This window comes from Chelonia mydas, chromosome 6 (assembly GCF_015237465.2).
Source record: "Chelonia mydas isolate rCheMyd1 chromosome 6, rCheMyd1.pri.v2, whole genome shotgun sequence".
In the NCBI taxonomy this organism is placed as follows: Eukaryota; Metazoa; Chordata; order Testudines; family Cheloniidae; genus Chelonia; species Chelonia mydas.
The window spans coordinates 103,980,822-104,007,729 of record NC_051246.2 but is presented as its reverse complement, the minus strand read 5'-3'; the positions used below and the strand labels follow the sequence as shown (position 1 = coordinate 104,007,729).

General features: G+C 43.1%; 1 protein-coding gene across 4 annotated transcripts in view; it reads left to right on the top strand.

The window, feature by feature from the left end:
• ITPK1 (inositol-tetrakisphosphate 1-kinase) overlaps nucleotides 1–26,908 on the top strand; it is a 229,763-nt gene that overhangs the window by 112,749 nt on the left and 90,106 nt on the right. For all 4 annotated transcript variants that reach the window (XM_037900861.2, XM_043548511.1, XM_043548510.1 and 1 more), the window contains one exon: nucleotides 7,763–7,888. In XM_037900861.2, coding sequence (XP_037756789.1) covers nucleotides 7,763–7,888 — 126 coding nt within the window. The remainder of the gene's footprint in view (nucleotides 1–7,762; nucleotides 7,889–26,908) is intronic.

The following is a 26,908-nucleotide window of genomic DNA, read 5'->3' as shown; positions in this document are numbered from 1 at the left end:
TTCTGGTCCCAGAGTTCAATGTGGTTCTCTGTTCTCCATTCTGTATGCAAATGGAGATGTCTCCCTGTCCCATCTTTCGTGCAGATGAGGCTATGGGAGTTGTCTCTGTTCTTTGTTTTGTATGCTAATGAAGATGTCTTAATCTTGTCACCTTTGTCAGGAGGGGTCTAGGTGTGTCTCCCAATGCCCTTCTCTGCTCTCTGCAAGTCTTTTCTCTGATCGGTTTTAATTCAAGCAGAAACTGGAGGGGGGGGGTCTTTCATGAGTCAGACAGGCTGGATACTGTACCCTGGTTCCCCAAGAACACAGAGCTGACTCATGTCACAGTGCAAGGATAGGTTTGAAGTCCTAATAGGTCATCACTGTCTTGAATTTCCTTGAATCTACGAAGAGTGAAGCAATGGTATTTTCAAACTGCATTTCGTTCCCGTTGGGGGAGATTCTTTTGATGGCCGGTGTCAGTGTTTTTATCAATGCAGAGGTAGTCACTCCTCTCGTCAGGCAGTCAGGAAGGGGGGAGGGTGTGGAGAGGAGGGGAAATCTCCCCGCCATAGCAGATTTCCTTTCTCAGACCTCTTGCTGCTGCAGCAGCACTTTAATGGAGAATGGCACAAGTTAATTCGGCACCGTGGAAGGTGCGGGGGGGCGAGGGGGAGAGAAACAAAAAGCATCCTGTTAGTGAACTCTTCACTCCTGTTCCTTACAGTCTGCTGTGGTTTGCTTTGCGTTTGCCCTTTGCAATGGGATCAGGCTGGTGCTCCTGTCACAAAGAGAGGTTTATATTCAGCCAGTTCTCACTCCCTGCCCTTTGGCTCCATTATCAGCCGCAAAAAGTGCTGAATAGTTGTTAGCTTTGCATGAGGAAGACCGAGAGCTTTTTGGCAGGGTTAGAGAGCTGATGAGATGAGTCGTACTTCTTTAAATGCTTTAAAGAGACATGAAGGAGTGTGCGTGGGTACTAATTTTGATGGAATAAATGGGTCCAAAGAATTGAAGTTGTTAACATAAGTCAGTCACGGCCCAACATTAAACACCTTTAAACGAGGTTCGGGCGTTGGCATACAGAGACCTCAGCCTGCTTAATACCATGGCAAATGCAATTAAAAATTCTTTTTAACCTTTTATTAAAGATACAGAAAAAAGAAGAAAAATAGTTAAAACATTTTAAATGTTAAGTATGAAGTCTGGGTTTCATTTTAACACCCTGGTTCCCTTTCTCTGTAGCTGGAGAGATTTTTTAGAAAGCACTCCACCCTACCTGGTGGTCTTTGACTGTATTAAAGATAGTAATAACTGTCCTATTGGGGGGGAAAGAAAGGAAGTTAGATGAAATAGGCTGGAACTGTTGTTGTTCAAGCCCAGTCTCATCTAGAAAACAAAGCAAAACAAGACGAACACAGACAAGAAGGGAAAGAAAAGAACAGCAAAGATATTAAATGCAGCTTCTGTCTCTGGTGTTGACTGCTACTTGCAGCCATGCTGCTGGAAAAACATGGGCATGACGCACGGTCTTATTAGCCACTCTGAGATCTTGCAACTTGTACTAGCATGGGTTTGCTTATGGCATTTGTTCTTAACTGCTTCTCTCTGATCCCAGACCTAGTGCAATGTTGCAAAGAATAAAGCCTTGGCTAGCTAGGCCAGACTCTTATTAGACAGAAGGCAAAAGGAGAAGGATAGAAAAGAGAAGAAATAAGTGGAGAAGGAAAAGAAACACATGGTGTGTGACGAAGTCTGACATCCCAAGTGCTATTTGGGATTTAGCCAGAGTTGGTGAAAGTTCCCATGTCATCCGGGTCTCTCTCTCTTGCCTGGTCTGGTCAGGACATTTCCCAGGATCAGGGCAATAAATGCCTAGTGGTGTCATGGTAGAACCTGGAGTGCCAAAAGATGGTGGGGGTGGCAGTCGTGAGAGTGAAGCTTGCTCCTTCCTTTTCTGTTTTTCAGTTAGCCAGCATCTAATTCCTTCTCCCCCCTCCCAAGTCTCTCTTTAAGCATTCCAAAAGGGAGTGATGGATGGAATAGTCCATCCCCTCATTATTTTATTCACCAATTAGGCTTAATTTCTGACAAACCAGTTTTGGTCCATTAATTTCCAGTCCCACGCTTCTCTTGTTTGCCAGGCAAGATCTGAACAAATTCCTTGAATTATATCAGTACGACTCTTTGTTTGGATTAATTTAATCTTTGTCTCCCTTTTGCATCTTTTCCTATTAATATTTGTCATAGTGGATTGTGACACTTTATGAACTTTCACTCACTCCTTACAGTTGAACTCACCATAATGTAAAATTGTGAGCCTAATTATTACAAGTGTGTGTGTCTGTGTGTGTGCACACACGCTCCCTCTCCCCAACCCCCCGGGTGATTTAAAAGGACCAGTTTGTGGTCAACCACATAAGCTAATATCTTCCTCATACTTCCTGTAGGAAATCTTTCTCTACCCTTGCCCTCCAGTGCAGTGACTCTTATTACTAATGTCACTTGGTGGTAATTGGAACTCACCTAGTGACTTCTGGGTGATATTTGTTTTCCCAGCTAATGGAGGCTTATGGGCTGTCACTGTCACATGTATGCATAGCTGAGAGGGGAATACATGGGAAGCTTTAGAACTAAATTATGCTTGTGACTGGACCCCAGACACACCAAGGTCTGAACTCAGGGATCCTTCTGGTTGGAGTGACACACCACTAAGTGCTGAGCCAATCTGCTTGCTGTGTTTTAGTCTCTCTGAATTGGCCATGTTATACCAAAGCTGCTATAGCTTAAATTAGAGTCACTCCCAGACACTCCCAGGAAAGAGCCTATTCATATATATGAAATACTGTCCTGGCTGAGTTTTCTTTGCAAATAAAATCACTAAGTGTCTCCTTGGCAGATAAGCTATAGTAGATCTTTTGCATCTGTTTTCTTTATTTCTGACAATGGATTCTGTAGCATCTTCAGCTAAGGGGAAAGAGTGAGACTGGATTTTGTGAGTGACTTCTGTCTGTTCCCCGCCCACTCCAATCTGTTTAAAGGTTTTCAAAGGCTGTTTTCTCCAGAGCTGGTGGACTCTACTGTGCACACCAACATACCAGCTTTCAGTCCTTGAGGACTTGCAATGTACAAATGAAACCCATAGCTCATTACTGTTTTTGATGACTCACATCACTGTTGCACACCAAAGCTAATCACTGTAAAGCAAGAGGGTGCATTTATATTAAAGGGATCATAAAACAGAGTGCAATAAAAGATGCAGAGTAGAAATTTGCCCAGGAGGGGAGAAAGGAGGCTAACAATCAGAAAGCTTAGATTCAGTGGACTTTGATAGGCTGAATTCCCAAACCTGAAATGAATTCCAAACGTTTCTGGGTCAGTGCAGTCCTAACTGAATAAGCGTACAGTAGATCTGCATTGGGAATACCATAGACAGCCTTTGGAAGAGAGAAACAAAGGGCAGACTCAAGCTGGTGCTGTACTTCCTGTTCAGAGGAAGGAGCGTTCCGTGCCAGAGAACATCTACGTTACCAGCAGAGAGTTTGGACTCTGCACTTTTGCAAATCTTAGTGGGTATAGCCTGTCCCCTTCCCCCTCCCGTGGAGTGGAAAGTGAATGGAGAAACCTTCTTTGCCTTAGAACAAATTTGGTGTTTGTCCGTTTCTCTAGCATCCAGGAGAACATGAAAAGTGCCACAGAGGTTGTCTGATATTCCCTTAATCAGAGGGGTCAGAGCTACAGTCTTGATCTTCACTACTCCTCTTCCCTCCTCCCACTTTCCAAGCATGAAAGATTCACCCATAGTGCACATGCTTTCCCTATTCAGGATAGACTGTCATTGGATAAAGGTCACAATCTCAGATTATTTGAGCATAAGCTTTCGTGAGCTACAGCTCACTTCGTCTCTAAGGTGCCACAAGTACTCCTTTTTCTTTTTGCGAATACAGACTAACTCGGCTGCTACTCTGAAATCTCAGATTCTGTCACCACTAAATGTCAGGTCAAGTTCAAAAACTCAGTACAGCATTCTAGTTAGAGAAGTTTTTGCATCTGAAGATCGGGAGCGAGATGTTTCAACAATGGGTGTGTTAATCGGTTTATACAGAGAATCATTTTAGGAGGAAGATGAGGGTAAATGGAACGAGTGTAGACTGCAGTGGGGAGCAATGACCAGAAAAGTCAAAAGGACAGAAGTGCACACAAGATTTGTCCACTTTAAGAGAACAGGATGGTATTAAGACTTCATTTGATTCAAATGATAATCCAAGCTATTTCTAAAGACGAGCGTTAAGCAACAAATCCAATTGAGCCTCACTGTGAAATACATGATATTGTAGCATGTACTAGGAACATTTAAAAAAAATTGAAACAAAACTAGATTTTTAATCATTTAGAAAAATAGCATTTCTTCTTTCGCTAAATCTTGCATTTGCTGTTGATGTGTCTTTTGAGTGACCAGATCCAGATTTTCACTCGGATATGATTTTATTTTTAAACACAGCATGTGGGGTTGCAGGCATTGCCAATAGAAATTCACGGAATTTTGCCAGACATTTGTATTGTCCACAGAATACAGAAAAATCACCAACGTTCCGCAGAAAAAAATTAAACAAATTCAGTTTATTGAAAATGAACTCCCTGTGCTCCCCTGACCTCTCCCCCCATCCAGTAGCTGGCCTGCAGAGGATTGGGGATGTACTGCTATTGTGCGCTAAGGGAGCCCTTTAGCTCAAGGCCTAGTTTATGCTGAAGGACCAAGGTTCCTAGTGTAAGTTCGGTGTGCGTGTGGTTTATCTCTAATAGTTATTGCTTTCTTCAGCATGTGGATTTGTAACACCTTGGAAGCATAGTCTTGATATTTGTCATTTGCTACATCTTAGCAGCTCACACTCTGTATGTCCCTCATTCCTCTGTCATTCATTTACCTAATTTTACTGGTTGGCTGGAGAAATCAGGTGAAATTGACACATTCTAATCAAATTCCCACTATCAAATGGAGGGCATATCAAATGGAAGTAAATGGGCCGCAGTTGCAACGTAAACATTTTCACGCTGATGATGATAAACCTTTTCTTTCACTTTCATTGCTATGGCATTGACTCTACTTGAAAATAAACCGTTGCATGATCATGTCAAATGCAAGGAACAGTTAGAGAAGGATACTGAAAGGAACAGGAAGCAGGAGGGTTCAGATTCCAGCTGACGAGCACTAACTCATTATTTATCTCAGCAGAGACCATCAGAAATTTTATGCTAGCTTTTGTCTGACTTGTGACTGGAGCTGATATTCCTCTTGAAAAGGCTTCATTTTTCAAGGACTTTTTTATGCCAATATACAAAGGAAGGTGGAACTCTTCCAAATCCTGAACAGTTCAGAAATGTTTACCTTCCATGGCTCTCACTAGAAGACAGAGAATTTACTTTTTCAAACAATCTGATCCTCAGGTCCACATAATGTTGGATGAAACTACAGATAGTGTGGTTGAAACGTACTTGCTATCCCTTCATCCTTAAAGAGCCAGTTAGAGTGACCTAGTAAGCACTGAATTTCTGGACAGAGTAAACTATTAGAATGTTGAATTTGGTATTCTTGGTTCATGGAGGGAGAAATTCAGATTGCTCCTTGATGGGTATGTGTCCCAATGCCATCTGTCTGACTTGTGTACTATATGCGCTTTGTTTTCATTCTGAAAACATGCCCATCTTTATTTGATGACACAAATAACTCTTATACAAAAAGCGTTTTTCCCAATGACACTGTACTCAAAAAGCATGGGAGAGCCTTACAGGCTCATTTCTATTCTTGGATCATGGCTGGTAGTTACTGATGGGGAAGATTGTCTTTTCATTTTCTGAGTTTGTCCTTACAGCTCCAACTGCAAAGACAATAGGAGTGTAGAGAACTAACCAGCCTGGCCCACTTTTGCGCTTCTTGCTTACTGTCTTCCTAACTAGATGATCTGAAAATAAATTAACCAATTTATTTGAGCATAAGCTTTCGTGAGCTACAGCTCACTTCATTGGATGCATACTGTGGAAGTGAAGAAACTATGCATCCGATGAAGTGAGCTGTAGCTCACGAAAGCTTATGCTCAAATAAATTGGTTAGTCTCTAAGGTGCCACAAGTACTCCTTTTCTTTTTGCGAATACAGACTAACACGGCTGTTACTCTGAAACCTGAAAATAGATTGGTTTAGATTTCTGCACCTTTGCAGGATTAGGGGTTTCAGACCTAATTGAACAGATCCTTTTATGTTGCCTTTTTTATGTAAGAGATGATAGGCTGCTGTGGAAAGTGTCAGTCTGGAACTGGATGTTTTCTTGTCTCTTTTCCTTTCCTTTCCTTTTCATAGTAATTGAAGTTCTAGACTCAAAGCACCTCTGCTTTTGGAGAGAAGCATAGTAATTCATTCAGCATGGATCCTGGGCTAAGTAGTGTTTCACATAATTTGGACCCTGATCCTGCAAACGGTTGTGTGCTTAACTTTTCTGCTGTTACTAGTCCCACTGAAATCAACAAGCAGTACTCAGAGTAGTAAAGTTAAGCATGCACGTAAGTGTGTGCAGGATCACGGCTGTGACTGGTTAAACTCGTCCACAGTTAAAACTCTGCAAGCACCCGGCTATTAAAATCAGGCTTGTGCGTGTTCATTCTGGTGTGTTTCAGGTGCTTGGTGGACAAACCAGGGAACAGCAGAACCTACGTTAGATGCCTCAACAGAAGATGTGCAGGGTGCTCTTTGTTGTATGAAGATCCTTAGGGGCTTTCCAAGGTCCACTACTCTAGATAACCTTAAATCTTGCTTATTTTATAATCTGTTGTAAATCACTGTACATGGCATCTTACAAACAGACTTGGCCCCTGTCCTGTAGAGATTAGTTGTTTGTTCGAAGAGAACATTAATGATATATGTGTGTGTCTGAGGAGTGGGCTTGCTTTCAGTTTGTTGTGCACACATCTTTTGATCCTGCTCTTTCTTTCCTTTTTAAAATCACTTCTGTTTGTGGTTTTACAAGCTAAAGTTGTTACATGTGCTTAAATACAACAGCCACCGGTAGAAAGAGATTGCACAGGCCACTATCTTTTGACATGTGACTAACTTGTCAGTATTGATAATCTGGCATAGTTGTTAGAACACAGGACTGTCTGTCTCGATGTTTATACTGAAGGAAATTTTCCAGTCCCATAAATGAATTAGAAGCTGAAGTCACATAGACACTTTTGAAAATTCTACCCAAGCTGCTCATCACCGGGTGCCTAACCTGAATGTTGCTCCTTGTGGTTATTCAGCAAAGACCAAAGCACAACATGGTGAACACGTTTCTTTTAAAGTATCCGTAAATGTCATTGACTTGTTTCTTATATGTATGTAAGGTGGCACAAGTGAGTTTTGGGGAGGGGTTTGAATGGGGAGAGGGTACGTGCTGATGCCCTAGCTGAGAAAGGGCCAGGTGAAGTGCTCGAGATCTTTGGATGAAAGGTGCCTCAGAGTGGTTTGGGTGCTGATGCTTGACATTGGATATAACCTGTTACTACAGAAACCTCTGTGTGCAAAGTTCGACTTTTCAGTTGCCCAGGGAATAGGGACTTTCCATGCGTTTCTAATGGATGAGATTAAAGCAACATCCCAGTACATTTGGAGTTCAGTGCCAAGAGTGATGCCCAGAGCAACACATCACACTTCAGGGAAATATTTTGACACTGAAAAGGGGATGGTGGGGCAATAAAGAATTTGATTGTGGATGTCTTAATAAGTTTCTTTTTTGTATGACTTCCTCCAGCTCGACCTTACCAAACCGATTGAAGATCAGGGCCCGTTGGATGTGATCATACATAAACTGACAGATGTCATCCTTGAAGCAGACCAAAATGACAGCCAGTCGTTGGAGTTGGTTTACAGATTCCAGGTCAGTGTCCTTTTTCACAGCCCTTGTGTGCTTAAGGTGGAGGCAAAAAGCAGAGCAGGAGGCTCGGCTCTTAGTGTTGCCAGTTTAATCCTTTTCCGTGGAGTAGGGACACTTGACTAAACCAGCTCCCTGTGCGCTGCTGCTCACGTACTGAGAGCTCTGGGAAAGGTGGCTTTATTGAGCTAGACTGGATGCCATAGCTCTCGGTAAATTTTACATTGTGGAGGTAAGCAGTGCAATACCCCGTTCACCCTGGCATCCTCCTTTCATCATCCTAGAAACAGTGCTACTATCTCCAAAGAGGAATAGGTGTCTGTAGGGTTTTCCCCAGATCCCTGAAGTACAGCACTGGGCCAAAGAAACATAACTAAACAATTTTAAAATATTTTTTTCATGTGCCAGATTTCTCCAACTTCGGAGGGGTGCATAGAAATCCTTAGTTGGTTTGTCCCCAACCTTTCCCTATTGAGGAAGCCCTTGCTCTCTCTATCCCCCTAGATTTATGATTCACACAAAGCAGAGCTGTTGTGAATTTTTCTATAGTGTTCTGTCTCCGGTTGAGGAGACTCTTTTATTTATTTCTCCCCGGGAAGTTTACAGTATAGGTCAGATATGCAGGAAAACCATGCAGACACGTCAGTGATGAAAATAATATCCAGAGAGCAGGTTTTTCCAAATAACTCCTCCCATTAGTAATGGGAATGCTAACAAGTTCACAGCTTTAAAAGGAATTGTTTCTAGCTGGTGACTTTGTGGAATGATGCATGTTTTTCTTTCAAAGAAAGGCAACATTCAACACGGCATCACAAGAAATTGCTGTGTGTGCTGTTGACATCAGCTTTAAAAATCACAAACCACGCAACTTTGGCAGCTTTGCACTTGTAGGAAAGGGTGTTTTCTCTGCTCTGCTTAATGAGTTAAAAAATCTTTCCCCTTCTCCTGCCTTGGTCAAACTCTTACGTGAAATAACAAGTTTGATTTGCAGGGATAGCCCCTCTAGTTCTGATTCATTGAGGAAAAGACGAATATTTATCACAGAGTAAGAGAGATGTTCATTACCTTTTGCGCTTGGAAATTGTGGGAGTTACTGAGAGAAGATTTGGAGGCGGGGGAAATTTCAAATGCCTCTCCCTTGCACTTGACTTTCTCAAAAATCAACTAATTAATTAATCCTCACAACACCTGTGTGAGGGAAGTATTATCCTCACTCTGCAAATGGGGAAAATGAGGCGTAGACAGTTTGAGATGTGCCCAAGGCCACCCACTGAGTTGGTCAGAGCTAGGATTAGAATTCACTAAATCATGTTTCCCAATCCCATGATTATTACTGTATGTCTTGCTGCCTCTCAGTACACTAAATATTACACATTATAAAATAGTACTGTAAGATGTGCTGGCTCGTCCCTTAGTTCCCAAGTGAATATCTTCTAGGTGAACTCCTGCTAGAGATTCAGCAGGTTGATGTATGGACTCAGCGATCCGTTGCTGAGATTAAGGAGTTGCAAAATACAGGGTTTGGGTCTCTCTTCCTCCCCAGGATATACACAGGCAACCTCAATTGCAGAACCAGAAGTTCAGCCAAAAGACAACTGCCCAAAGATAACTAATTGTTGAAAATTCTAGCTGTTAGAAAAGACAGAGCATGTGTACTTTTGTGATTCCTAAGGGAAAGGGAAAATCAGAGAGGGTTTCCAGCATTAGACACTAGCAGAGATCTTCATCGGTTGCTGTGGAATCCACAGGAAAGACAAAATACATGAAACTAAGCAGTTTTTATTTATACATCTACATGCGTGTGTATGCATATAAAATATGGAGAGATTTCCATGCATTATTTGTTCGTTTCACTGAATTTTTTTTTAAACGTATATAACAAATACTGTAGTTTAGATTTATACCTAATTTCCTATGGAGAAAAGTAGTGGTTGACCATGATATTAAACTGAGTTACTGTCTTGCAGCTCCTGGTCCCCACATTTCTGTTGCTGAGACTGTATCACTAAAACAAACTGTTCTTTTTGGGGACCACCAAGATGAAAGTCAGTTAAATAAGGGAAACCCATTCCAATTAGTATCTGAAATCCAGGTTCTTTTATTCCTAAACCAGAACTCTTAATTGATGTTCTTATGCACAAGAAGGCTGATCTTTGTTCCGTGAGCTCAGTGTGTTTAATAGCTCTTAAATAAATAAGACCGTTCCTAATTGTTGGGTTTTGGAAGGAAGGGCACCATGAGTATAAATATGGGAGAATCTTTTTTTTAAAGCTGGCATCTAAATACCAAGATGAAGGATCCAGTATCAAATAAACAAAACAAAGGAATATGCACTCTGTTCTTAATGTGGAGACTGAGAAGTTAATGGGATGCTATCTTGTATTTGTGGCTTGCGTGCTGCGGAGTTGGAGTTGGGATCAAGTGACATCCTCAAGCTGAAGCCCTTGCTTTAGCTGATTTGTTACATGTTTTGTGGTATTTTTAACATCGTTCTATTGTATCTTGTTACTTTGTCTTTACCACTGGAATAATTTTTTATAAAATATCCCTCTCCAGCCCCTGCTGCCATTGACCATATAAATGTTTTGTTAGGAAAGTGTCAGTGGAAGTGATACGAGTCATCTGTTGAGAATACATTTCATCTCCTGTCATTTCCAGAATATAAATGGTGGGTTCATACTTAGCTCCATGACCAGTTCCTTGCAACCTCTTGATCTCATTACTTGACCATAGCTTCTCAGTTATCCTGCTCCATCAGTTCTCTATCCCCTTGTTTGCCACCTTTCCCTGCCCACCTTGCTAAAGAAGATAGTGCACTTTGTGCTAACTTCACTAGCGAGGGGGGCAGACCTCCAGTGGGTGGGCTGAACAGTCGCCACCTATTACAGTATTACTGTGGTAAAGCACATTAGGCTGGAAACCTGACTCCTGGTGTTAGAGCTAAATTGCTTTTTGGTTTATGTCTTAATGACTGATTTTACATGTTGCTCAGACTACACTACAGCCTTTGCTGTGCTGACAACCTATCTGTATATACAAGCTGGATTACTTTGTGGATAGTTTAAGAAATTAGGTCTCAGTGTATTGTTTTGAATAATTTAATGTTTATTCATGGTACAGCGAAGAACCAATAGGTATATTGCTCCTGTCCCACTATGGTAAGTGGGGATATATATACTTGGTAGTGTCAGATCTGTTTGCAGAACTGCCTGACTTCAGCTACATAGCAGCTAAGAGATGGTTGCATTCAGAGCCTGTGTTCTGCTGATGTATGCTACTGTGGCCTTCCATTTATAAATCTGCAATCAGCTACCTATTATTCATGTGAATGCCATATGGTCTCCTTATTTCATTCCTAAATTACTAAATTGTCAAATTATGTTCTTGACCAAAGTTCTCAGCTCAGAACTGTGTGTCCGTGTGAGGGAGATTTCTTTCTCCTTCTCCTTTGACTCCTCTTCTCCGGGATGTGTTTGGACCATTAATTATCCCGGACCTATGGGTACTCCAATGTATTCAGTATTAAATATCTCACAGCCTAGTTAAGTCCCTGTTTGTAAAATCTGGGAGCAACTCACTATGAACTGTTCCAATGAATCCCATGAACAAGGTGTATTTTCCCTGAGGTTATTCTACAGCACTTATCTGTACATTTGGGATGCTAGTCACTCAGCATTTTACTTCTGCTTGGTGGACCACATGATCTCAAATATCTCTCTAGAGGTTGGGACAAACAGAAGAGACCTTACTGCTCTCTCTAGCGTTTGTTGGTTTACATCTCCCCCAGCTTCCGCTCACCCCCATACGTGCTCCTAAGCATTTCTTGGGAGTTTGCAGTGTCCCTTATTGACTTGGTCTTAACTTCATGCACAATGTAAAGTATTGGGTCACCCATCAAATCAGTGACTGTAACTGAAGATATGTTTGAGTCATGATTATTAATGTATAGATGTGAGGACAGTCAGTGATCATTGCATGTCATATGCAAAGTACCAATGAAGCACTGGCTGAGGAATGTATAACTTAACATCAGGTTCTTATTTGTGGAACTTGCATCATGATTAATTGCTCTTGTGCTGGATAGACATCTGTGCTATTCAGTTCCATTAGTTATTTTCACAGAGCTGCCTGTCTCCAACAACACTGCATTCTTCTGACGGGGCAGAGAGCAAATAGACAGCCTGTTAGCTTCGTATTCTTAATCTAACTTCAATATGTATATGGGGACAAGGACCAAACATAGCCCAGAGATTAGATAACATAACTAGAAGTTATGGCTCCTGGGTTCTATTTCTACATCTGCTTCTGTCTTGCTGTCGCTTTCTCTTGATGCCTCAGTTTAACCATCTGTAAAATGGATTTAATATTTACACCATTGCTGTTGAGGTTTACTTAACTGTAAAGTGCTTTGAAATCTTCTTATAAGCAGCACTCTAGACCAGGAAAACCTTATTATGATCCTTATTAAATTAATCTAAAATAGTCTGATAATAAGTCTGAAGTAATTTACCATAATAGTCTGAATTTGGATAGTGTCAAGTGCTATTGAAAGAAATCTGGTACTTACTCCCGTGTCTGAGGCATATGCCAACATAACAGTAAATAATGCCCTTTGCTAGCCATCTGACATATTAACCAATAATGAGACTTGTTCATCCAGGCTATGTATAGTTAGAAAATGCTCTTTCAGCAGTAACATTTTATATTCGTTTTCCAGACCAGATATTGGAGACCGAGGGAAGTATCAGGGAGCATCTCCCTAGGTCAGATGAAGTATAAATGCACAAACTGCTATCCCCCGGTATTGGGATTTAATGCATAAGATTAGTTGAATGAGCTACTTTGCTAGGAGCCTTGTAAACTAAATGAAAAGTGCAGTATAAATGTTGAATATCATCATATTGTGTAAAACCAGACCTGCAGGAGTGAGGAGTCGGGATGCAGTCAGTTAGTGCACTGGACTAGCATCTCTAGAGTTTAAATCCTAGATAATGTCACTGGTGGTCTCCTAGTCCCCTATTTCGTGCACTTCACTGAACTACCATACAGGTTTGCTCTATTCACAATGATTAATCATCTCTGACAGTGTTCCAGGAGGGCTTCTGCAGACCAGGACTGAGGAGCATTGACCCAGCTATGTGTGGAAACTTGCAAAATATTTGGCTCTAGGTACTGCCTTTGAGGCCTTCATTTTTAGGAGTATTAAATTTAACCACAAATAAAAACAATAGTGAAAAATCCAAAAATGCATGAAAGGAACTCGCTGTGCTCTCCTCTTCCCTTGTCATTGTTTCTTGGTCATTCAGTGAAGTTAATATCTAATATAGCTTCTCTTTTTGATGATATCTGCTTCTTGCACGCAGTGTGACCTAGTGAATACAGCACTGGACTGAGACTCCAGATACCTGGGTTCAGTTTCTGGCTTGGCCACTGCTTTGCTGGGTGACTTTGGATGAGTCACTTTTCATAGACCATAGGTAAGGCTACAATTTTGTCATGGATATTTTTAATAAAAGTCATGGACTGGTCACAGGCAATAAACAAAAAATCATGGAAGCCATGACCTGTCCCTGACTTCTACTAAAAACATCTCTGACAAAGTGGGGAGGGAGAAGGATCCAGCGCCCTGCCCCCTCGCAGTGGCTGGGAGCTTCAGGCACCCCATTGTCCAGTGGCTGGGAGGGGTTCCCCTGCCGCCCAGTGAGGTTGGAGCTGGGGTTGGGGTCTCCCCACCGCCCTGCAGAGCTGGGAGTTGCGGAGGGTGAGGTGGGGCCTGCCACCCGCAGTGGCAGGGGAGCTGCGGGGGACCCCCTGCCAGCGCTAAGCAGCTCCAGGGTCCCTCTGACACCATAGGCTGGTAGCTGTGCGGGGCTTCCCCACCCACGGCTACTGAGTAGCTCTGGGGTCCCTCTGCTGCCAATGGCAGCAGCTGGGAGCTGCAGGAGGGGGTGGGGCAGCTCAGCACGGCACGGCTGCTTGTGGCGGCTGGGCTCCTGCGGGGTCCCCAATGTCACGGTGGTCACTGGAAGTCACGGATTCTGTGACTTCTGCAACCTCCGTGATGTAATCTTAGCTCTAATCGTAGGGCCGGAAGGGACCACTGTGATCATTTAGTCTGACCTCCTGTATGATATGGGCCATAGGGCTGCCCTGAGTTAATTCCAGTTTGAACTGGATTCTGTCCTTTTAGAAAAACATCTGATCTTGAGAGAAAAATTATCAGTGATGGAAAATCCATCACAACCCTTGGTAAAGGGTTCCAGTGGTTCATTACCCCCAGTGGTAAAAGTTACACCTTTGTTTATAGTCTGAATTTTTTTAGCTTCAGCTTGGATCTTATTATAACTTTTCTTTCTGTTCAATTGAAGAACTGTCTGTTATCAAATTTCTGTTCCCCAAGTTAGGTACCTTTATAGACTGTGATCAAGTCACTCCTTAACCTTCTCTGCATTGAACTAAACAACTTGAACTCCTTGAGTCTTTCATTATAAGGCATGTTTTCTAATCCTTTAATCCAGGGGTGGCCAGCCTAAGACTGAGAAGGAGCCCTATTTACCAGTATACATTTCCAAAGAGCCATAGTAATATGTCAGCAGCCCCTCTATCCGCTCCCCCACCCTGCTCCAAGTGCCTCCTGCCCACCGGCAGCCCCGCTGATCAGTGCCTCTCACTCCCTCCCCACGCCTCCCGATCAGTTGTTTTGTGGCATGCAGGAGGCTCTGGGGAGGAGTGAGGGCATGGCAGGCTCAGGGGAAGGGGTGGAGTGGGGGCAGGGCCTTTGGCAGAGCCAGGGGTTGAGCAGTGAGCACCCCCCGGCACATTGGAAAGTTGGCGCCTTTAGCTCCAGCCCCGGAGTCGGTGCCTACACAAGGAGCCACTTATTAACTTCTGAAGAGCCGCATGTGGCTCCAGAGCCACAGGTTTTCCACCCCTGCTTTAATCCCTTCCCTCCCCATGCCTCGTTTCCCATCTGTAAAATGGGAGTAAGGAGACAGACCTCTTTTGGAAAGCACTTTGAGATCTATGGACGATCTATATAAAATCTAAGTGGAATTGTTTATTATAAGGGGATGCGCTTGGTTCTTTCCCCCATCTCTGACGATAACTCTACTATGAGTCTGCAGTAGCTGTGACTGGAATGGGCTCATAGAAGCAAGTTACAATAGTAATACTGAAATGCTTTTGATTAATTGAACTCAAAATACTTCTCAGATGTAGAAACTGAGGCACAAAAAGGTGATGTGACTTGCCTGTGAACACACAGCAGGTTAGCAGAGCCAGGATCAGCTTGTGTTTCCTGGCTTCTCGTCTAGTGTTGTATCCACTAGATTGTGCTGCTTCCTGGTTGTGGTTCTATTAAAAAAAAAAAAATGGTGTTTTTTTTTTCTTTCTTTCTGGTGAATGAACTACAGAGGGTGGAAATGCATCTTAGCAAAGTTCTGAATGATATTCCATCCCTTTATAAACCAGACACAAGGAACCTCCGGAGTGTGTGTGTTGCTGACTTAGCCACACCCTCTTGTCACTTGCATGTAGGAAGATCTCACCATGGCTGATTGCACCATTTGTTTGCTGCTCACTGTATTAAAATACATACGCAGGGCTTGGCAGGGCAGAGGAGAGTGCTGCCAGTGCTGACTAGCATGCCAGTGACACTGTTTAGAGAAAGTGTTCTCGTGTCCTCACAGAGACAGAGGAGAGTTTAGGGGAGGGAGCATAGGAGGGAAGCAGAGTGATAAATGTCTGTAAATCTATTGCAAGCCACTGGAAATGGATGGAGAAGTGTTTTCCCAGGGAGCAATAACTCTTAAGAGTCAGTTTATACAGAGAGTCAATTTAAAAAGAAATCAATGAATAAATTTAAATAAATATGTACACTGATGAACCCTGCAGCTGAGCTATTTGAGTGTATATGACTGTGCGTACGTGATTGTGGTATTTGTGACCTCCTAGCTATTGCATTCAAAATGGGGAACTGGTTTCATTCTCTTCTTGTTCAGTAAATTGGGGGAAGAAACTCTGATGATCCTGAGCAGACCAGTCAGTCCAGTTTTTGCAGTGCTTGATATATCCTTTTCAGCTAGCCAGTTGTCCTGCTATTGAATATAATTTTCAGGATAGAAACTGTTGCTTCTGTTACTGCTGTTCTAAAAAACTGGATACGATGAACAGGAGAGCAGTGCATCCTTTATGGTGTTATGAGAAGAAATTGGATAGTCTAGATTTGTTACGGCTCTTCAAAAGCTTAAAGCATCAACAGCCTTATCTCGGAAAAGAGAAAGGGCCAACCTTCGGTTTACCACCTTAGGTGTGTCTGTGGTCCCAGTGATAAACTGCTCCAGCCCAGTGGGTACACACTGCTGATGGACTTGAAAACCCCTCTGTCTTTCCCTTGGACTACCTCTAAGGTGTGCTCTCACTTCTCCTCTTAAAACATAACCATTTAAACCGACTGAAAATGGTGAGGACTATTCATCTGCCTCTGAGAGGCTTGTAGCTGAAGAAACAGACCCCAACAGCTGACTTCCACATCAGCTAGATGTGGTGTTCTACAGAACAGCTGAGAGATGGTGTGACCGGGATCCCGGGGGGTGAGGGGGAGGACCACTCTGAGATTGCTTAATTAGGGCACACTGCAAAGAATGGGGCAGACAATCCCCCAAATTGGTGGTTATTTTAAGACTTAGATTTACTAAGCCAGCAACAAAACAGCTTCTACAATACCTTACTGGTTACCCAGAAATCAGAAATACAGTTTCCTTAAAGCAACCCAGCCTTGAGCTCCGACCCAGACAGCCAAGATTATCAAAAATCTTGTTTATCATATAAAAGTTCTATCAATTCAAAAGGATCGGACACATTACCCCACTGGTTAATTAATATTTTAGATTTTACCCAAATAAACGCTTACAGTCAGTTTTTATTAACTAACTTAAATTTATTTTAAAAGAGAGTATTGGTTTAAAAAAATCATTCTACATACAGACACAAATAGAGTTCTTAGGTCAGTTTCATAGGAGAGATGGTGAGCTTTAGAGTTGCAAAAAGTCCTTTCCAGAATTAGTTCATTAGGTTATAGTCCAATGTTCAAATATTTAATATCCGAGTGATCCAGAATGAAACTGGACTTATGTAGCAGATGTGGAAGTCAGCTGTTGGGGTCTGTTTCTTCAGCTACAAGCCCCTCAGAGGCAGACGAATAGTCCTCACCATTTTCAGTCGGTTTATTACTTAAACTTACCTTGATGAAGCTTAAGCAGATGCGAGATGAAAGGAGCAGGGCCCAAGATTTCTTTATATAGATCACTGGCAGGCTATGATAGCCTCTTGACAGCAGGTGTTCCTTGGCTGAAGAATAGTGTTTTTGAAGTAACCTCCTATTTCCTAAGCATGACTTACCGGTAATTAGCTACATGGATTAAGATAAAGAAATTGCCTGTCTCCTGCCATTTATAGGTAGTTTGCTGTATACTTCAAAGAGAAATTAAGACAGTGTTATTGCTACATTCACAGTTCATTTAAATGTTAACATCTTCTTTTGATCTCTGAATTAACCTAATACAGGGATAGACAGGAATTGTTTGGTGACATTGTCAACCTCTAACAACATATATGTAAACACACAAAAAACCAAAGCGTCATCTACTAATATGTCTCTAAAGAATGAATCTGGGTCAATTAGCCAGCTGGTAGTGTAACCCTTTCTGGCCCTGTGTCACAGCTGGACTTCTGCCAGCCTCGTTTGCGTCTGTAAAGGTGTGCTGTGCAGGTGGGGCCCCTGCTGCAAATTGCCCTCCACTGTGTTAGTGATGGGGGATGACGACCTAATGATCTCTACCCATCCGGAAAAAGGGACCTGATCCAGGGTCCAGTGACATCAGTGGAAGTGGACATCTTGGGCAAGGAAATCTTTCCATTGGCTAGGCTTTGTATCAGGTCCTTCATTCTGGGAGGGTAGAGATCAGTAGGAAGTCGTCACTCCTGATTAACGTTGCATTCAAGCTTTAGGGCAGAGATGTGAGTGAGAACTAAAAACTGTTCAGCTGACCTGGAGCCCCTACGTTTTGGTGGGTTACTAATTGAATTATTTGTTGGAGAGAGCAGTTCCAGGATGCCTGGTCCTGCTACCATAGTGCCTCATCAGAGGAGTTAAAGGAGCAAGACACTGAATCTGGAGCAACTTTAGGCCCTCGAGTTTTTTTTCTAGACAGAATAGGACCATTTCAGGTCTGCTGCGGAGATTGATCTAATGTGGAGGGAGTGTTGTCTGATCAGAATTTTCCTCAGTCCTTTGTGGCTCCTGTCTGACTGATGGAAGCCTGGAGCAAGAGAGAGAAACCAAGCACCCCCAACAGGTCAGGCTGGGAATACATAGGCTCTCTGAATGCTATGCCAATTTAAATGCCGATGCTCCAATGAATGTTTTTTGCTAGCAAAAAATCCTCACATTCTCTTAGTGAGATGGCCACCCCTGCTCCTACATTCCAAGCAAAGTTTACGACTCTGACAAGCCAGCGTGTCTGTTTTGTCTTGTGTAAAAGGCTGTGACTAGGGAAACCTCATTATGTTCTGATTAGAGCAGAATACTAACCAGATGCCTCTCTTCACTCTACAGGGACATGGGCAGATTTATTCACTGGAACTCCATTCTAGTTTGACAGATTCAAGACGATAGTGTATGTGGTAGAAGATCCACAGGCTTGTTTAATTTGTCCTCCTGAGCTTCTTTTTTGTTAATAGATTCTGTTACATCAGCCTTGTGAAAAGCTAAATCACCATCTCTCCCTACATGCAGGTTTCTGTTATCAGTGAGCATTTTAAGTGTATAAGCTTTACTTCTGGTTTGGTTTTTATACTTTCTACTATCTCTCCTTCTGAACCCTCTCACCCCAAACTTTGCCAGGAGCAGCTGGTGCCCTTGTTTCCTTATATTCCTAGACCATGGGCCCTAGCTAGAAAATTTTCTTGTGTTTTCATAGAATCATAGAATATCAGGGTTGGAAGGGGCCTCAGGAGGTCATCTAGTCCAACCCCCTGCTCAAAGCAGGACCAATCCCCAATTAAATCATCCCAGCCAGGGCTTTGTCAAGCCTGACCTTAAAAACTTCTAAGGAAGGAGAAAAGGAGTACTTGTGGCACCTGAGAGACTAACCAATTTATTTGAGCATAAGCTTTCATGAGCTACAGCTCACTTCATCGGATGCATACTGTGGAAAGTGTAGAAGATCTTATTATATACACATAAAGCATGAAAAAATACCTCCTCCCACCCCACTCTCCTGCTGGTAATAGCTTATCTAAAGTGATCACTCTCCTTACAATGTGTATGATGATCAAGTTGGGCCATTTCCAGCACAAATCCAGGTTTTCTCACCCCCCCCTACACACACAAACTCACTCTCCTGCTGATAATAGCTTATCTAAAGTGACCACTCTCCTTACGGTCACTTTAGATAAGCTATTACCAGCAGGAGAGTGGGGTGGGAGGAGGTATTTTTCATGCTTTATGTGTATATAATAAGATCTTCTACACTTTCCACAGTATGCATGCGATGAAGTGAGCTGTAGCTCACGAAAGCTTATGCTCAAATAAATTGGTTAGTCTCTAAGGTGCCACAAGTACTCCTTTTCTTTTTGCGAATACAGACTAACACGGCTGTTACTCTGAAACCTAAGGAAGGAGATTCTACCACCTCCCTAGGTAACGCATTCCAGTGTTTCACCACCCTCCTAGTGAAAAAGTTTTTCCTAATATCCAACCTAAACCTCCCCCACTGCAGCTTGAGACCATTACTCCTTGTCCTGTCATCTGCTACCACTGAGAACAGTCTGGAGCCATCCTCTTTGGAACCCCCTTTCAGGTAGTTGAAAGCAGCTATCAAATCCCCCCTCATTCTTCTCTTCTGCAGACTAAACAATCCCAGTTCCCTCAGCCTCTCCTCATAAGTCATGTGTTCCAGACCCCTTATCATTTTTGTTGCCCTTCGCTGGACTCTCTCCAGTTTTTCCACATCCTTCTTGGAGTGTGGGGCCCAAAACTGGACACAGTACTCCAGATGAGGCCTCACCAATGTCGAATAGAGGGGAACGATCACGTCCCTCGATCTGCTGGCAATGCCCCTACTTATACATCCCAAAATGCCTTTGGCCTTCTTGGCAACAAGGGCACACTGTTGATTCATATCCAGCTTCTCGTCCACTGTCACCCCTAGGTCCTTTTCCGCAGAACTGCTGCCTAGCCATTCGGTCCCTAGTCTGTAGCGGTGCATTGGATTCTTCCGTCCTAAGTGCAGGACCCTGCACTTATCCTTGTTGAACCTCATCAGATTTCTTTTGGCCCAATCCTCCAATTTGTCTAGGTCCCTCTGTATCCTATCCCTATCTGCCACCGTATCTACCATTCCTCCTAGTTTAGTATCATCCGCAAATTTGCTGAGAGTGCAATCCACACCATCCTCCAGATCATTTATGAAGATATTGAACAAAACCGGCCCCAGGACCGACCCTTGGGGCACTCCACTTGATACCGGCTGCCATCTAGACATGGAGCCATTGATCACTACCCATTGAGCCTGACAATCTAGCCAACTTTCTACCCATCTTATAGTGCATTCATTCAGCCCATTCTTCTTTTCCAGACTTCTGTTCCTGCTGGAGCAGTTGCTTTCATCAGAAGTCCTCACTTCCAGTGGAACGGCAGTTTTGGGACATCCTTTAGGTGATAATGCCAGTGGCTTTCTCTGCTAATGGATGAGCAGGATAAAATTTATCCTTTCCTTACATCCAGCCCATCACTCTTCTGCACACTCCCAATCTCCAGCCTGTGCCCTAAAAGTTACACGGCCGCAAACTCTTTGAAAGGCAAAAGTGATCTTCTGTCTTTGCTTTTGTGTAACACTGGAAAATAAGAGTTATTGAGGAATTAGAGGGAAACCACCAATCTGTAGTCTTGTAATTTTTTTTAAAAGTTGAGTTAAAAATAGTTTAAAATACTACACCTGCTTGTGAGTCCACTACCAACTTTTGTGGTTTTACAGACACTTTTTCCCATTTTCTCTGTCATAGTGTGAAAGACCACCCCCCCCCCCCCACACACACACAGGTGAAATTAACTAAGGGCTCAATCTTGCAAACGCGTATGTGCATGAGTCTCTCACATGCATAAGTGTTTGCAGGATTAGGCACTGAGCACCAGATTTTTGAAAGTATTTAAGCATAGGCGCAGACCCCACCAATCAGCACCTCCCCTTCCCTCCCAGCGCCTACTGCCCATCGCAAAACAGCTGTTTCGCGCAGTCAGGAGGCACTGTGGGGTGGGGGGAGTGAGGGTGCAGCGTTCTCGGGGGAGGCCTGGGCAGAGCTGGGACGGGGGGGGGAGAGCACCTGAAGTGCCTGAAGATGCAGATCCAATGAGAATTAGGCGCCTACATTTTTGAAAATATCGATAGGTTCTTAACTGCATCTTTAGGCAGGCACCTAATATCTTTTACAAATCTTGCCTTGACTTGCTATTCTGGGAAAAACAGTGAAACTGATTACTCACAAGGTTGCTGTCCAATGCACAGTGAACCAGAAAACCACAGAAGAATATATTTTTTCTTTGAGTTTCTAGTTATCTCAGATATTCCGTATAATCATAGAATGTTTAAAAAACAATCAGAATTTTAAGGTTGATCGTGTGTACTTAAAAAGCAAAAACAAAGCGTCTGGGTGAGTGTGAAGACTGAAGGAAGTACATCAGAGGAGGAGAGTCTGAGCACAAGGCAGGGAGCAAGGAAGTCCTGTATTTTAGTCCTGAGTCTGCTGTTAACTTTTTCTGTGGCATTAGACAAGTTCCTAAGCATCTCTTTACATCCATTCCCCCTCTTGTAAAATGCTGATCTACTTCACAAAGGTGTATTGAAGAATAAAGCTTGTGAAAATGGGAAAACACAAAGTATTATTGCGGCCATGGTTAATGTATATGTAGTGTAGGGGGATTTTGTAAAAACCAAAAAGTTATCCAGATGAAGTAAATGGCTCATCCACCATCTCTTAGCATCTAACAGCTGATATTTACAGGTATGGATGAGTCAATCCACTGTACCGCAGGTCTTTTAAATCAGAATTGTAGTGGCTAATCCTCCCCCTGTTACCTTTTCAGATAAGATGTCAAGCAACCCCTAGCCTGTTTGTTCCCCCTCCTCCCACCCACACACATGAACCAGAATAAGCATTTCTTCCAGAGCCCTCTGATATAGAACTGGAAATAGTGGGTCTCTCTTTGAATACTAGTTTCCTTGTTGGGCTCCTGCCAGTGCCAAACTTGGTACAGAGCATAAGTAAATGCCAGGCCTGAAATCTAAACAAAGGAGGATCTGCTCGGAAGTTGTTTCTTCTTGTTTGTTTTTGTTTTGTCAAAGATTGGAAGGAGAAAAACGTACATGTTGTCCGGGTCAGGCTGAATTCCAGCCCAGAGCCCATTCAGAATATTGTCAGGAAACCTAAATCTCCTCAAAAAGAAAAGGAGTACTTGTGGCACCTTAGAGACTAACAAATTTATTTGAGCATAAGCTTTCGTGAGCTACAGCTCACTTCATCGGATGCATTCAGTGGAAAATACAGTGGGGAGATCTATATACACAGAGAACATGAAACAATGGGTGTTACCATACACACTGTAACAAGAGTGATCAGGTAAGGTGAGCTATTACCAGCAGGAGAGCGGGGGCGGGGGAAAAAACCTTTTGTAGTGATAATCAAGTTGGGCCATTTCCAGCAGTTGACAAGAATGTGTGAGGAACGGTGGGGGGGGGGGGGAATAAACATGGGGAAATCGTTTTACTTTGTGTAATGACCCATCCACTCCCAGTCTTTATTCAAGCCTAAGCTAATTGTATCCAGTTTGCAAATTAAGTCCAATTCAGCAGTCTCTCATTGGAGTCTGTTTTTGAAGTTTTTTTGTTGAATTGCCACTTTTAGGTCTGTAATCGAGTGATCAAAGAGATTGAAGTGTTCTCCGACTGGTTTTTGAATGTTATAATTCTTGACGTCTGATTTGTGTCCATTTATTCTTTTATGTAGAGACTGTCCAGTTTGGCCAAGGTACATGGCAGAGGGGCATTGCTGGCACATGATGGCATATATCACATTGGTAGATGCGCAGGTGAACGAGCCTCCGATAGCGTGGCTGATGTGATTAGGCCCTATGATGGTGTCCCCTGAATAGATATGTGGACACAGTTGACAACGGGCTTTGTTGCAAGGATAGGTTCCTGGGTTAGAGTTTTTGTTGTGTGGTGTGTGGTTGCTGGTGAGTATTTGCTTCAGGTTGGGAGGCTGTCTGTAAGCAAGGACTGGCCTGTCTCCCAAGATCTGTGAAAGTGATGGGTCGTCCTTCAGGATAGGTTGTAGATCCTTGATGATGCGTTGGAGAGGTTTTAGTTGGGGGCTGAAGGTGATGGCTAGTGGTGTTCTGTTATTTTCTTTGTTGGGCCTGTCCTGTAGTAGGTAACTTCTGGTTATTCTTCTGGCTCTGTCAATCTGTTTCTTCACTTCAGCAGGTGGGTATTGTAGTTGTAAGAACGCTTGATAGAGATCTTGTAGGTGTTTGTCTCTGTCTGAGGGGTTGGAGCAAATGCGGTTGTATCGTAGAGCTTGGCTGTAATCCAGATTGTTGCCTGGCCGCTAGTCTGCAGTTGGCAATAAAGTTTTAGTAAAGCACAGAGAAGGAAAGGGCAAGGTGATTTTGTAGAAATGAATGTGGATGAGCTGAGGGGACCAGTTGGACTCCCCAAGCTTTTGATTTGTTGGGAGCTGTGATCTGTCTTTGATAGTTCCTTTCCCATCTCCTCATCTGTTCCCTTTTTTGAAGCTCATATGTGTTAGTAGTCTGTGCACTCCTGGCATTCTTCCACTCTCCTCACCTGGTAATGGTGAATAGATTTATTTGTATTTTTTTCAAAAGCAGGGGATCCAAAGCTCATGGCATGAGGACAGGGGTGCTCCTTCAAACTCTAGGGACTTCCACTTTCATTGCATCATGTTTCAACCTCTTTAATGGATACTCCCTTGCTTCAATATATGGTATGCTTAAGTCCTGTTTACGTCAATAGGACATAAACACATGTGTAAGTGCTTTTGTGACTAAGGATGCTTCCTTAAATCATGGCCATGATGATTCTTGTTAGGTAACAGGTCTTTTTTTGTTTTTTACTTTATTTACACAAACTCAGGACCATCAGCTCACCTAAAGGCTTGTCTACATGTACATTTAGACTATGGTAAGTTGGGATGTGAACTTCTACCAAGTTAGCCTGCTGAGATCTAACTGTCCATGTGTACCCTGCTAACGTGCGCTAACAGTTCGTTAGAGCGCTTTGATCAGACTGGCTCAGACCGCCTCAAGGAACTGGCAACATGCATCATCAGAGTGTAAACAGACAGTTAGACTGCAGCAAGTTAGTGCAGGGTAGATTCACACCCCAGTTTGTCACAGTCTAATTGGGTGTGTAGACAAGCCCTTGGTTAAACGAAGCATTCCCTCTTGCAATCTGTTATCAGAGCTCTGTGCCTTCACGTGTCTGAGAGCCTCGTGTGGTGCCGCATCTGGGCGGAGAGAAAAAACATCGCTGGAAGGTATTGTTGAATTCTTCTGAAGATGCCAAGGCAGATAAGCTTTGATAGGAGGAGAAGGAGGGCAGAGCCAAGGTTGTGATAGCTAAAAATGTTCCAAATAAAGAAGGTAAATAGATGGGAGATTCTGTTGTACTACTTTGAGGTGCTTTTTGACCAATAGGCAATTTCAGTGAAGGGGTTAGAATGGGGTTTGGGAAGGGGGGGCGGGGGGGGGTCTCACAGAAGGGGTGGAGTGGGGTCGGAGCAGCGCGGGGTGGTGGTCAGTGGTGCGACCCTCGGGCCAGTGTACTAGTCCTCTTGTGGCCCTCGTGGTCATTTGAATTTGAGACCCGTGCTCATGTCAGGTGAGGTGGTTGGCGGGAGGGGGACCTTTCTGATTAGACCCTCTTTGTTTAGCCTGCATCCTGGTTTTATTTTAAAATCTAACTCCTCTGGTTTTGATACAAAATTAACTATCCTTGAGCCTAGTGTTGTCGTCAAGGGAAAATGAGCACGCAGAGTTGCATTTGCCACAATACTTTCCCTCTTGCTAGTATCGGAAGATGACCGGTATGTCTTTGCTTTTCTTATACATACTCACTCCTGTCCCTCTATATTTTATCCATCAGAGATGCAGAGTTGCTGATGCTTCGGCTAGAGAATATCATTTCACAGTGCAACGGGAGTGTGCATGGTGCTTGTCAGGTGGTAGAAAAATAACAAGGTCTCTGCGCTGTGGAGCTTACAGCTTGAAGGTATATCTACACTGCAATTAGACACCCACGGCTGGCCCATGTCAGCTGAGTTGGACTTGGGCTGCGGGACTGTTTAATTGTGGTGTAGACGTTTGGGCTCAGGCTGGAGCCCGGGCTCTAGGATCCTGCAAGGTGGAAATGTCCCAGAGCCTGAAAGTCTACAGTGCAATTAAACAGCCCCCCCAGCCTGAGCCCTGTGAGCCTGAGTCAACTGGCATGGGCCAGCCACGGGTTTTTAATTTCAGTGTAGACAAACCTGGAGGGTCAAATCCCATTCACAGTGAAGTCAATGGGAGTTTTCCAATGACTCAAAGCTCCAGAAATGATGAGTGCACCGCAGAATCCTGGCAGAATATGGTAAAAAGGGCAGTAGGAAAGGGAAATGGGCATGGAAAGGGTTGATGGCAGCAGTGGGTGACACATGGGAGTTCAGGGAAGATAGAAAGGCAAAGGTAGTGGGGTAGCATTGTACATCCAATGATAAAGTAGACTGTAAAGAAATCAGAAGTGATAGCATGTGTCAAACAGAATCAGTTTGGGTCAAAATCACTGAGAATGGATTGTAACAGAGGTTCTATTGGAGTAGTGTGAGGGGTTTGCGATAGACCTCCAGGGTCAGATTTGGATATAGACAGAGATCTATGTAATATTATTAGAGAGATACATACTACCAGGATTTGTCGTTATAGGAGACTTTAAATTCCCAGATACAGATTGGAGAACAAATGCTACTAGGGAGGACTCAGTTATTCCTGTGTGTGATAGCCAACAGATTTCTTCATGAAAAGGTCACAGTACCGACAAGAGGTGATGCTGTTTTAGACTTGGTATTGGTAAGTAGTGAGAACGTTATAGAAGAGCTGGTTATGGAAAATAACCTTGGATTGTGAGTGATCACAAGCTGATTTATTTTAAAGTAAATGGAAGGATAGACTCATAGAACTGGAAGGGACCTCGAGAGGTCATCTAGTCCTGTCCCCTGCACTCAAGGCAGGACTAAGTATTAATCAATAACAGGTCAGTGACTAAGGTTTTAAAGTTCAAATGGCAAGACTGAGAAATGAAGGGAATTAGTCAGCTGAACTGAAGATCTCAGGGACTTAAATGTGTAGGAGTTTTGGAATTTCTTTAAGTCAAAGGTACAAAAACTGTCTGAAATTTGTATCCAAGGGAAAAAACTTGTAGGGAAGGGTTCCAGGCCTAACTGGATGAAGAAACACCTCAAAAAGGAATTAGGAGTACGCAGAGAGCCTATGAGGAATGGAAAAAGGGGTTGATCAGCGAAGAAAGCTATGTCTTGGTGGTCAAAAAGTGCAGGAATAAAATGAGAATTGTCAAAAGTCAAGGCTGAATTTTGCAAAGGAAATTTAAAACAAATAGCAAAAGGTTCTTTAGCCATATAAACCAAAAGAGAACAAGAGAAAAAACAGGGTTGCTATGCAGTGAGGATGGGGTAGCGATTAAGGATAATGTAGGTATGGCCAAAATGAAGAGTTTGCCTTAATTTTCAAAAAGGATGATGATGTACAACGTGGGGACTAAGGCGGGATATCTAATGAAATGAGTGTATAGAAATAGAAATGACTACATTTGAGGTGGAAGCAAAACTCAGAGTTTAATGTACTCAAGACGGAACAACTGGATAATCTCCAGCCCAGAATACTGAAAGAACTGA